This window comes from Macaca fascicularis, chromosome 9 (assembly GCF_037993035.2).
Source record: "Macaca fascicularis isolate 582-1 chromosome 9, T2T-MFA8v1.1".
Lineage (NCBI taxonomy): Eukaryota > Metazoa > Chordata > Mammalia > Primates > Cercopithecidae > Macaca > Macaca fascicularis.
The window spans coordinates 23,004,914-23,019,112 of NC_088383.1; the positions used below are offsets into that span (position 1 = coordinate 23,004,914).

Sequence of the window (14,199 nt, forward strand, 5' to 3'; positions counted from 1 at the left end):
AACCTGGGCAATACAAAAAATTAGCTGGGCGTGCGCCTGTAGTCCCAGCTTTTTGGGAGACTGAAGCGCGAGAATCGCTTGAGTCTGGGAGGCGGAAGTTGCAGTGAGCAGAGATTGCGCCACCGCACACCTGGCTTGGTCTGCAGAAAGAAAATAGATGTGGAATGGGAGATATTGCTATGGCCACCTTTGGAAACATAATCCATTACATATTTGGGAATGAAATTCCTGGGTGATATAATCTAACTACATAAACAATGTTTTAGAAATGAAAATAGCATCTCAACAGTTTAACAGAGAACTAAAAGGAAAATAATTCATACCATGTATTTCAATATGTAAATGCTCAGATATGACTACACTACAAGATCCATTAAAATAGCCAGATCCTTGCACTGACTTAATGATTACATTTTGATTTAAGAAAAGATAAGTCATTCCATAAAAGAGATCTCCTGAAATGAACAGAGGTACAGGAGAACACCAGAACCATAACAAAAAATTGTGCTAGGATAAATAATGCATCAGATTTATTTCAACATAATTATAAAAAATCATCAAGACAAATTAGAGAAGAAATACAATAATCTTAAAAACGATCTGGGCCTTATCTATAAAGAATAAAATTTAAAAACGCATGTGACTACAGAAAACATTTCAATTATTTCAAAATTCTACCACATGTCAAAGCATATTCTTAGCCTCCAGTACTTAAAAAGACTTTGGAGATCACATCTTTCAGTGGCCAGAGAATATTGGATGGATTCTTTTAAAGAAGTAAATAAAAGATTATAGAGAAGTTACAATAGATGTCAGAGACATATCAGACCAAGATTGAAAACAATAGGTAACACTCAGGTAATTTTAGAATGTGATTTTCACATAATTTCTTTTTATATGTAAATACAAGGATTAGTTCACGTATTTGTTAGTCAAATCCCAAACTCCCGTACCCACGAAGGATGTTAAGTGTATATGGATCCATGTCACTTCCTCTGGAGATTTTCCGAGCAGATGTCATTCAAACTAGACGGAGTGTAATAGTTGATCCTGGTATAAAGTCAAGGGCTTCAAATCCAGAAAATGTGGGACTCCTTCTTTTGGCCCAGTAGTTTGCTGCTGTTGCTAGGTTTGGGAACATTCGTGGTGATAGCTCCCCAATAACAGGGTGGCGAAGTACACCCCCAAATTCAAAGAAATCTCCAAGTGCCCTTTTAACCAGTGCTTTCTTCTGCTCAAAAACTGGAATCTCAGACACAACAGCAGGTAAAGCAATGGAACCATCCATGCACTGATCCAGGAACATTCCCACAGTGTAGTAGCACAGTGTAGTGTCGTCATCTGTGCTTTGTTGGCAACTACTTTAACTTGATCAAGTAGCTCACATGCAGGGATTCAAATTCTCCGAATAGAAATGTGAACATTAGGCCGGGCGCGGTGGCTCAAGCCTGTAATCCCAGCACTTTGGGAGGCCGAGGCGGGCGGATCACGAGGTCAGGAGATCGAGACCATCCTGGCTAACACGGTGAAACCCCGTCTCTACTAAAAAATACAAAAAAAAATTAGCCGGGCGAGGTGGCGGGCGCCTGTAGTCCCAGCTACTGGGGAGGCTGAGGCAGGAGAATTGCGTGAACCCGGGAGGCGGAGCCTGCAGTGAGCTGAGATCCGGCCACTGCACTCCAGCCTGGGCGGCAGAGCGACACTCCGTCCCAAAAAAAAAAAAAAAAAAAAGAAATGTGAATATTAATCCTCCAACCCATGGTCTTGAGTTGATCCAATATATAGCTGGCCCTGCATTATAGTTAATTAATAAATCAGCACTTTTACCATGCAAATGTCTTCCAATGGATATCATCATTGCCTTGAATTGTCTCTGTACTTGGAGGCTGTTGGTGCATATCGGGTCACTCGATCCAGCAGCAACGCCTATCAGAAGATCACAGCAGTGACGGAGAATTGATGACATCTCAAGGGCGGTGAAGTTAGGCATAACATCTTCGAATTTGCTAGAATAAAGAGTATCTGTTTCCTTGTTCTCATTCCCAATCACAATATTAGACCTTTTGCTCACACCAACACTGAGTAGTGCCTTGCGTAATCCATCGAATATAAAACACAAAAATACTAAGCTTGGGGTTGTAAGGTGAAAATGAGATCTGTGTGCTGGGTCTAGCATAGACTTTCTTGCTTTTTCAATGTCCTTGACATCTCCAATGCCAGGTTGGGGCTCCAATGCATCTGCTGGATACTGTTTGCTCTTCCCAGAGAGCTCAAATCTCCCTTGAAAGTAATAGAAGCTGCTCCCATCCATTGTATTGTCTTGTGGGCTGCTGGTCTATGGGTTCTTTCTTGGGCGGGATATTGTGGGTGATTGTTTGTGATTTTCACACAATTTTGTATTGCATTAAAAAAATACAGAGAATGGCAATAATACAAAATATTTTTAAAATAACATTTATTAATGTATTGTGACTTCTGTATTTCATTTACTTCTTAGTAATATTCAGTTTTTTAGTCTAGTAATTTCCAAATCTCCTCAATTACACAACATAATTTTGATTGTTCTTGCTTTTGCAATAAATGTGCAGCTGCATTAAAATCCTTTCCCCTGTAAACTGTGAACACCAGAGCTATGCCAACAGAGAGACGAGTCAACCACTGATTTCGAGCACAAAATTTAAGGGTTCCTTAAATTTAAACTCAATCATCAAGATCAGTAATATTGTAATGTCAACCTTTAAAACATCAAATTAATGCCAATAAAACCCCCTATAATGAACAAAACAAAACTTCTAACAAAGCCAGGATCCACAGAAAGAGTAAGTTGTTTGATGATTCTTATGCAATATCTTTATGTCGTTTAAGCTTTCCTCTACATAAGGACTTTTTCCTAAGTAAGGAGCCCTTTTGTGTAGCTTCTTTTAAAACTTTTCGATATTCCTTCACATGGAAGGCTGCTGACTTAGATCTGTATTAAAAGTACTACTGCCATATTTGTCATAGGATATTGTTCAGGGCATCTTTTGAAACTAGCAGGGCCGGAACATTTTTCATTGTGCAGAACCAAATCAAGCTTTGGGGCCATCAGGCAAACCTGGTCCCCTCCTCTAAGTGTCAGTGATACCCTATATCAAATCATTGTGTCAACCCCAGAATGCCCTCATGAATTTCCAAACTCGCTGGCCAAGTGCGTGCTGCCCAGAGCAACTGGAGATAACACTGGAAAGGGAATGGAATCAAAGGAACATAGGTTGTACAGGTCTTTTGAAAACTGTCTTGGACATACATCTAAGGTTGATTTGAATTTTAATTAAGTCTCACTTAAAGGCTCTCTGGGGTTTTTAAAAATTAAAGTGCTTTTAAGATACAATATTGCATGCCCTGCTTTAAAACCTAGACAGTGATAAAAGCTTAAAGCTGACACAATCACCATGCTAATCACAATATTCCATGCAGAAGTTCTCCACTGGAAGGGACAGAACATTACACGGTCATTCATTTCTTTCTTTTCTCGCCTCTTAATGCAATGAAAGGTTATTATGTTTTGTCATGTTTTTAACTGTCTTGTTCCAACTATAGGCTTTTGATCTGGGTGGTATGTTGTGCATCTCAATAAATATTTTTCTTGCATTAATTCAGAGTAATCCATTTTTATTCCTCAAAAGTCCATTTGGAGGTGGAAAAAGGTGAGATTTATGAAAAGAAATGTTCAAAACCTCCACACACTTGAAAACATCCTAAACCTTCATGGATTTTTCTGTGGTTCCCAATTCCGAAAGCACATATAAAGTATAGGGTTTTTGTTATTTCCTTATGTTTAGACAAAGACAAAATCTAATAGGTATTAAATCATGTTAACAAAAACCAATTTTTTTTTTAGACAGGGTCTCATTTTATCACCCAGGCTGGAGTGCAGTGGCGCAATCTCTGCTCACAGCAGCCTCGACCTCCCTGTTCAAGTGATCCTCCTGCCCCACCCCACAAAGTAGCTGAGACTACAGGTACTTGCCACTATGCCCATCTAATTTTTGTTTGTTTTCTGTAGAGGCGGAGTTTTGTCACTTTGCCCAGGATGGTCTCTAACTCCTGACCTCAAGTAATCCGGCCTCATCCCACCCCATCGCCACCGCCTCCCAAAGTGCTGGGATTACAGGTATGAGCCACCGCACCTGGCCTGAAAACAATTTAAGGTGAGCCTGTGAGCTTTTCCCTCCACCTTTTTGGTGTGCTAATTAAATCACTTAAAGCTGCTTGTGTTTTACCACGTCCCTTCTTAATCCCATGTCTCAAACATTTAGTTAATATGCAACTAAACTTAACTAGCAGTTATAATCACAATTATCTGAGAATTCTTTATTGTGAATAGGTATCTTCGGTTATTAAAACCAAAGGTCTTAACTAAAAACGTCCCCGTATTCTTGATTATTTGGATAATTAGGGACTAGGGTTGGTGTTCTCAGTGCCATAAACCACAATGTGTTGCATACCTCTAAAGCACTTGGTGGGATGCTTTGGGTACTACAGGATTTTGTGAGTTTTCCAAAATATGTATCAGCTACAAAGGTGACAGTTAATTTAACTAATAAGTTGAACTGTCCATTCTTCTGTTGTCCTACAATCTCTATATTAGAATTCAAAAACATCGAAGAGTAAAACAGAAATGATAAATGATGTATCTTCTGAAATTTCTAAAATATGCAATTTTCAAATGACCTGTGAAAATTAGATCCCTTATCTTATAAAATGCTGTAGTAGTAGTAGGATACATATACTAAATAACCTTTCTAATATTTTTTGTTTTGTAAATAGAATAAATCTCTAGCGAGACTCTTTAAATCTAGTCATTAACTTATGTTCAGTACTATTTAATTAGGAAGCTTTTCTTCTCATTTGGCTATTTTTGATCCAAGAAACCAGGTCAAATACATAGTTACTTGAATAATTTCTAGAATGAAAACTGTTGAAGTCTTTATACATATACTCTGAGTTCACAGCATTAAAACTATAGTAAAGTTGGATGTGGTGCCTTGTGCGTGTAATCTTAAGTGATTCAGGAAGCTAAGGTGGGAGGATTCCTTAAGTGCAAGAGTTCGAGACCAGCCTGGGCAACATAGCAAGACACCATGTCTCTTAAAAGAAAAATAAATAAATACTTTTTTTTTTTTTTTAATTAGCTGGGCATAGTGGCACACACCTGCAGTCCTAGCTACTTTGGAGGCTGAGGTAGGAGGATTGCTTAACTCCAGGAGCTCAAAGGTACAGTGAGCTATGATCGTACCACTACACTCCAGCCTGGGCAACAGAGTGAGATCCTGTCTCTAAAAGAAAAAAAAAAGGTTGTATTAAAAACCCAGTCTATGATGCAAGTTATATTATTCTATATATACAGGTCTGTAGCCTACACTCTGCATTATGGGCAAAATTATGTTGCATCTGAAGCATGAAACTTGGTGAGGAGCAAATTCATCTAGCTATGGCCTCAGTAAATACACTCCTTTATTTAGGTTAGTAGTCATCACTAAAAACATTTATTAATGATCTTCAATATATGGATCCTTTTCTCAACAAGTTTAAGATGTAGAAAAAATATTATAGAAGATGATATAAAGTTATTGCTAGTCACATACAGTAAGATTATTTGTATAGAAATTCCAAAATGGAAAAGTAGAAAACAGATTTTTTCAAAGTATTTTCTAAGTTTAGTTCATAGATTCTTTAATTCCTATGGGAACACAAGATAATATATTACAAATATATAATAACAAGATCAGCAAAGACATACCCGTGAAAAGAGGCCAACTGCCTAGAAAATAAAGGCAGCCCCAGAGCCCACTGCTTGCCCAGGCTCCTTCCAAGATTAGGTACCTAATTTTGTATTTGTAATTTTGTATTCACTTTCTTTAAGAAAACCCCCCAAAATCATATAAGCTTTGGGCCCCTCAGAACCTGGATCTGCTCCAGTGGGGAGTAAACCATATGTGATTTGCATAAAATGAGTATAAGACTTGGCTGAGCTTTTTCAAAAAACTATAACCAGAGAGATATACCAGGTTCCTGGATGACAAAATTTGCTGCTATTAAAATGTCAAGTCTCTTAAAGTTTAACTGAGCGTTTCATGCAAGCACAATAAGTATTCCAGCGGTATTTAGAAAACATAACAAAACTTTGGAAAAAGCTGGGAACCATCTGGAAAAAAATAAGAGTCACTAAGAAATTTTTGAAAACGATTATTAAATATGAGGTGCTGGGTTGAAGGAAATATTGCTGTTTTCCTGGGTACAAAACATATTCTAAACCTTCAATAATTTAAACAATGTGGTCCTGGTGCAGGAATAGGCATGCTGACCAAAACAGACATTAGAACATGTAAAAAAAAATTAATAATCAATAAAAAGGCAGTATCAAGACAAATTCAGCAGGGAAGAGAGGAAGTGTTAAGAAAAATGGTAATGGTACAACTGGTTAGATAATTGGGAGTAAAAATCCATTTTAATGTTAATCTGACACCATCCACCCAAATAACCTAAATAAAGTAATGAAATATTTTTAAAGAATATAGAAAATTACAAGAAAATAAACATTAATATGGCTCAAACTCCTCAGAGGAATAGGGTTTTTGTTTTTTGTTTTTTGTTTCTTGAGACAGGGACTCGCTCTGTCGCCCAGGCTGGAGTGTAGTGGCACCATCATGGCTCACTGTAGCTGCAACCTCCTGGGCTCAATCAATCCTTCCTCCTCAGCCTCCTGAGTAGCTGGGACTGCAGGCATGTATCACCTTGCCCAGCCAAGGAATGGTTTTTTAAAAAGCTTAGTAACAATGAAACCAGTTACAAAATAAAATATTGACTGAACTGACAATGTAGAACTGAAAAATATTTGCACACAAAATTCATTACCCAAATTAAAGGCAAGCAATATGGGGATTAAAATACTTTCTGCAAGTATACAAGGTTAACACTGACCTTATATAAAGAGTTCATGCAAATCTATAAGAACAGCACCAAGACACCAATAGATTAACATGCATAAAAGCATGTATGAACACTCCGGCAATTCCTCAAAATACTCAGCATGGAGTTACCATAGGACCCACCAACTACACTCCTAGTTGTAGGCCCAAGACAAATGAAAATATGTGTCCACCCCAAAACTTGTACATAAATGTTCGTAGAAGCATTATTTATAACAGTCAGAAAGCAGAAACAACTCCAATATCCATCAACTGATAAATTGATAAATGACTTACATCTGTACAACAAAATGTTATTAGGCAATCAAGAAGAAAGCACTGTTTCAAGCTACAACATGGTTACCTCTTGAAAACTTACGCTACATGAAAGAAGGCAGTCACAAAAGATCATATATTGTGTGACTTCATTTATATAAAATATCCAGAATAAGTAGACATATAGAGACAGAAAGTAGAGATAAGTGGTTGCCTAGGTCTGTAAAGGGGTTTGGGGGGAAATAAGGAGTGACTGATAATAGGTACATGATTCCTTGTTGGAGTGATGAAAATGTTGTAAAATTAATTGTGGTGATGGTTGCACAACCCTATGAATATATTAAAAAATCATTTAACTGTTTGCTTTAAATGGGTGAATTGTATGGTGTGTATTATATCAATACACAATGTATAATATATTATCACAATACTATCTATATGATATCACTGTACATTATAAGTAGCTTTATTATAAAGATGCTTTTTTAAAGTGTGTCCAGCCAAATCACAGAAGAAAGCAAGTTAACAAACTTGAGGAAATTATCAGCATTGCTAATAACCAAAGAAATACAAATTAAAGCAATAAGGAGACAGTATTAATATTTTTATCAAAGTAACTAGAAAATAGTTTTGACAATTCTCACTGCTGCTACAAGTATGGCAAAACAGACATTCTCATATATTGTCATTGGGAGTGCAAATTGATACTGCCTTTTTTGAAGGCAGTTTAGCAACAGATATCAAGAACTCTAAATATATTAATACTCTGCCTCAGTGGTGTAGCTTATAAAAACGTCACACAAGAAATTCTTCCCAAATATGAAAGAAAAAAATCATTATATACAAAGACCCTCATTTCAGCATTATATATGACCATGAAGAAATGAAACATCTTAAATGTTTAGTGATAGTAGAATAGTTAAGTGTGCTGTGGTATACATACTAGATGAAATATTACACAGTAGTGAAAAATATTTTACATATTAATATGGGAAAATTAGTACAAGATATCAAGAGAAAATGATAGTACAAAATTATATGCATAATATTGTTAGAACTACATTTAACTATTTTCTTTTTTATATTTTCAAATTATCTTTAATAAACTACACTTAAATTTTTCTTAATATCTAAGAAAAATAAAATAGTAACAACAGTGTAAAACACAGTATGATGTGTGGTTTATGCCATAATGAGAACAAGATACTCAGAGAAGAGTTTCAAACTCAGTGTTTCAATATTTTATCTGCAGGTGACTGTACTTCTATGATTTTTTTTACCCCAATAAAAGTCACTCAGTGAAACCCAATTTAGGGACACCTCATCTGGCATGTACTAACTAATTACCAAAAAAAAAAAAAATTAGTGATAACATATACCTCAATCCATATATGTGATGTATTTTTCCTTCACTCTATTTTACAACTATATTTACAGTAAACACTTAGTCTTCAAACTGCTTCAATCTAGATTTGTTAAGTATTTTAAAACTAAAGATAATATATAACCTACTTTGAATTATCACCAACAGACTTAAACAGGGCAACAATTTCTTTAAGGAAAACAAGCTACTGCATCAAAATGAGAATATTCTATTCTTTTGAAAAAATACCTAGGTGGCAACATTCTATGTACAATGGGTAATTTACTTGTGGTTTTATTTGAAAAACTTAGAATATTTCTTTGAAATATGTAACTCTCATCATTGGTAGTTTGGCACACGAAACTCTCCTGAAAATATAGGTTACATATATAATACAACGAAGACTGAGGAAGGACAGGATTTTAGTGAAAAGTTGCAGTAATTTATAAATTGTGCTAATACAATTAGAGTATAAGATTTCAGAAATTTTAACTTGATTTTCAAAACACTGGAAGTTTAATCAAGAATCATGAAGTACTTCTTGCCCTATGTCCACTCCATCTCCTTTTTGCCAAAATCCACATAATCAAAATGTTGTATGATTTTTCTTAAGACTATTTTATTGAGATCAAAAACTAAGTAAGTACACTTGAGCCTCAAGTCTAAAACACAAAACTTGTGCGCTGCTTCATTTTACCTTAACTTAGCCAATCAGAATCCAGTGTTGCCTGGGAAACCCTCTCACGCTTATTACAATAACAATTCTGTTGTTTGATTTTTAAAGCAATAAATACATACTCATAAAAAACAATTCTGTTGCTTGATTTTTAAAGCAATAAATACATACTTGTAAAAAAAATATATATATATATATATATTTTTTTTTTTTTCTTTTTTTTGAGGCAGTCTCGCTCTGTCATTGCAACCTTCGCCTCCTGGGTTCAAGTGATTCTCCTGCCTCAGCCTCCTGAGTATCTGAGATTACAGGCACGTGCCACCACGCCCAGCTAGTTTTTCTATTTTTAGTGGAGACAAGGTTTTACCATGTTGGCCAGGCTGGTCCCAAACTCAGGTGATCCCCCAGCCTCAGCCTCCCAAAGTGCTGGGATTTTAGGTGTGAGCCACTACGCCTGGCCTCAGAAATTATTTTTAAAATCTATTGGTAAATAGTCAACATTTCAGGAAAAGCAATGCAAAAACTTACTATCCTGGTTGCTTTTCCCTGATCAGTATGCAAAGGCACAAAGGAATAAAGAGAACCGTTTCACTTTCATACTGTTCTCATATTCATTTTTTTTACGTGCCAAGAACTTTGGTAATATAAAGAAAGACAGACAAACAGGAAAAAACATATCCTTTGCTTTTTCTATATATCCCGCACACTATGCATTTCATTACACACCAATGTGTTTGTCAGATTCAACTGCATTGTTACTTTGTATCTTCCTTGGTATATGCAAGAAAAATGGAAACAAAACTTTTAATGGAAAACAGAAAACTTTAATAAATGACAAAAGTAGATACTATATTGGCTACCTTCTCTGACTACACCATGACATAACCATAAATTCGTAAAATTAACTTTGCAAAAAACAACCACTTGAAAAAGGTTATTAAGTCTCTCCTAAATAACTTCTAAGTCAAAAAGCAAGCAACAAATACAGACTATTTAGAAAATAATGTAAAGAGGAATAACTACGTGTATTAGTCCGTTCTCACACTGCTATAAATATACTACCTGAGACTGAGTAATTTATAAGGAAAGGAGGTTTAATTGACTCACAGTTCCGCATGGCTGGGAAGGCCTCAGGAAACTACAATCATGGCCGAAGGAGAAACAAGCAGCTTCCTCTCAAGGCAGCAGGAGCTAGAGAAAAAGCAAGGGTTGAGGGAACTGCCAGACGCTTTTAAACCATCAGATCTCGTGAGAACTCATTCACTATCACGAGAACTGCATGAGGGAAATCCACCCCCATGATCCAATCACCTCCTACCAGGTCCCTGCCTCAACAGTCGGGAATACAATTCAACATGAGATTTAGGTGGACACAGCCAAACCGTATAACTGCATAGCAAAATCTCTGTCTTTTAAATATAAATCTTAATGACTTTGCCGTGTTTTAAAAAATTAAAGTATACAAACCAAATGTGTAACAAAAAAGAAAAAAAACAGCAATGACCTAAAAAGACAGGAAGAAATAATATATATATATATATATATATATATAAGGAAAAATAAGAAAACTAACCACTCCTAGGAGACTTGTCCCATGGATACTATGGCCCCTCACCCAGGTCCCCTTCAGGTTCAAGGCTGTTGCTGGGAGTAATTATTGGCTGTTGATTGCTCACAGCTGAATCCATTTTCTGGCATTGACCTTGGTTAAAGGAAGTTGCCTCAATACATTTATGTCTCTTCTTCAAGGGCAGCCCACAATCCAATGACTGGATTCAATGCAGGGATTCAAAGACCCAGCCCTGGTGCCTTGGATTGATACATCTCTGAATGCTCTTTCAGCCTCGATGCTCCCCCTGGAACCAGCTGAGGCTACTGATGCAGCTGCATCTCAGTTCGGCTTTTTCCTCTGCTCACTACTATTTTCTCCCTGGTTTCCTCAAAGGAGTTGCTTCTGAGAGCACTCTTCAATAAACTCCTACATGCAAATCTCAGAGTCTCAGGGCATCTGACCTGCAGCAGCTAGTGCTGGAAGTGATCCTAGGAAAGTGGCTTTAAAATGAGATTGCAGGCGCCTGTAATCCTAGCACTTTCGGAGGCCGAGGTGGGTGGATCACGAGGTCAGGAGATCAAGACCATCCTGGCTAACACGGTGAAACCCGTCTCCACTAAAAATACAAAAAACTAGCCGGGCGTGGTGGCGGGCGCCTGTAGTCCCAGCTTCTCTGGAGGCTGAGGCAGGAGAATGGCGTGAACCCGGGAGGCAGAGCTTGCAGTGAGCCGAGATTGCACCACTGCACTCCAGCCTGGGCGACAGAGCGAGATTCTGTCTCAAAAAAAAAAAAAAGAGAGAGAGAGAGATTGCAGGCACAGCCAGATCACCCACTGGCGGGCAGGTACTGAAGACCCATCACTGGGGATAGATGGAGCATGGATGCCTCTGGCATGAGACAGTGGTACAAGTATTAAAACGTTCCCGGTGTGAGCAGTCATTGGATACCAGCAAAAGGGAATGTACTGGCAGATGAAGTATTTTAGGATTTTGAGAGATAGAAAAAGTGGTAATTACAAGGATTAGGGAATTGGCTGCTGCTGACAACAGTGGATGCCCTAGAGGAAGACAATGAAAGGCTGAGGTTAATTAATCACCAATTAAGCGTAAGCAGGAAAGTCAGATGGCCTCTTCCACACCATATAAAGAGATTCTCATCTATGAGCCAACACCAAAAAAGGCTAAGAATCAAGCCCGAGCCTCAACAATAAGAGTAACAGAGCTTCGGAAGAGGTTGAATAAGGAGAGGGCCTGTTGGGAAGAAGTTGACCTTAAGGCATGGCATGGGGGCATCTTGAATTCCCATGTTCCGCCCAGACTCTGGGCCTACAGAAGTGGCCCACTTCATCCTGTCAAAGGCCAGCACAGCCTGCTTGCTTGAAGATGATGCAGTCATCTGCCTTGCAAGGCCACAAGCACTCCTTTCAGATCCACTTCTACTTTCTCTTTTGGCCATCAGATAAATGAGTAGGGTTGAGTCATAACATGAGCCAGCCTCCTGAGAGAGGGAAGAGATGCTCTCAAAAGGAAATGTAGGACCAAGCTGACATATACCATCACAAACCAAGAGAGTACAAGATAAGGCTGAATAAAGGACGGCCAACCAAGACAGAGCATTGTCCTGTGAAACAGGATTTAACCCTGACAAGCAACCTAGGAGTTGGTGACAACACACTACAAGATTTCAGAAGCTTGTAGAAAACATGGCCACATTATGTGAGAGAAAGTGCTGGCACTTCCATGACAGACAGGAAAACAAAGGATCGAAAGGTTAGGAAAATGGTCTAGAGTGAATATACCCTGTTGAGTGCTGGAAAACCCACTCACCAATGATAGACTGTGGGAGGGGCCAGAGGACACTGTTTAATAAAGCAATGAAGCCATCGGGATGAGGGGCACCAGCAGCTCTGTGAAGGTCAGTGTGGCTGTCCCCTGTGGCTTGGGCTGAGATTGGGGATACTGGTACAGAACTGAGCTCCCTGATAATAATGGGGATGATAGTGTCCTGCAGTGATAAGGGCAGATTGTGGGCTATTATTCTAATGGCTGGCAAGTTTGGACTGAAAGAGGGAGAGGTGTCTGACTCACAGAGATGTGAAGTTGGTTAATGGAACATAGCATCTGTAGGGACATCTTGGATGAGCAGCCAATAAGCATATTACTCAAATTATACAATCAGGATAAATCGAGACCAAGAGTGGTGGCTCGCGCCTGTAATCCCAACACTTTGGGAGGCTGAGGCAAGAGAATTGTTTCAAGATCAGCCCAGGAAATGTAGGAAGACCCCCACATCCCTATAGAAAATTTAAAAATTAGCCAGGCATGGTGGCATGCATCTGTACTCCAAGCCACTTGGGAGGCTGAGGTAGGAAGATCCCTTGAGCCCAGGAGTTTGAGACTGCCACGAGCCATGACGACACATGTCACCGAACTTCAGCCTGGGCAACAGAGTGAGACCCCCATCTCCAAAAAGAAAAGAAAAGAAATCAACCATGAATCTTCAGGAGACTGAGACCAATCACCCCAATAAAAATGACCATATTCTGCCTCAATTCTGGATCCGAGCCACTACTCAGGCTAGGAACTCACTGACTGAAGGATAGACCAGGTCCCAGGAAGAATTCTATCACCCACAGCAAGTATATATGATAGAGTCCCCAGTCCTTTTTCCAAAGGGACATATAGCCATTTGTGTGGGTGAACTGGGGGAAGAGGAATTCCTGACATTTCAAGGGTTTGAATTCACATTGATACTAAAAGATCCAAAGTGTTACCACGTCCCCACTCGCCATAGTTAGAGTGGGCACATTCACAAGCCAGGTAATAAATGCAGTCCTGGGTTCCACGCCAGCTTGGGCAATGTAGGGAGACCTTGACTCTACAAAAACTTTAAAAAATAGCTGGGCATGATGGCACACACCTGTGGTCCCAGCTACTTAGGAGGCTGAGGTGGGAAGATGGCTTGAGCTCAGGAGGCCAAGGCTGCAGTGAATTAGGATCACGCCACTGCACTCCAGCCTGGGCAACAGAGCAAGACCCAATCTCAAACGAAATAATAAAAAATTTTTAAAAATTTAAAAACCAAGACATATGATAAAAAAAAAAAAAGGTTGTTGTTTTTACTCACTGAGTTTTATGGTGGTTTATTATGCAACAGCAGATAACTAAGACAGAACCTGATATTCGGAAGTGGTATCTGCCTTAAGAAAAACTTGCAGCCGAGCGCGGTGGCTCACGCCTGTAATCCCAGCACTTTCGGAGGCCGAGGCGGGCGGATCAGGAGGTCAGGAGATCGAGACCATCCTGGCTAACACAGTGAAACCCGGTCTCTACTAAAAAATGCAAAAAATTAGCCGGGCGTGGCGGCGGGCGCCTGTAGTCC

The 14,199-nt window shown here is 38.8% G+C and overlaps 1 protein-coding gene across 1 annotated transcript; it reads right to left on the reverse strand.

The window, feature by feature from the left end:
* Positions 1-534: 534 nt before the first annotated feature.
* On the reverse strand, positions 535-2,368 carry EBLN1 (endogenous Bornavirus like nucleoprotein 1; the record flags this gene model as incomplete). Its single annotated transcript, XM_065520182.1, is given in 4 exon segments — positions 535-1,321; positions 1,324-1,394; positions 1,397-1,416; positions 1,737-2,368. Coding segments are annotated over 4 exon segments (1,116 nt in total), but the record flags the coding sequence as incomplete, so codon positions are not given.
* Between the last annotated feature and the right edge of the window lie 11,831 nt (positions 2,369-14,199).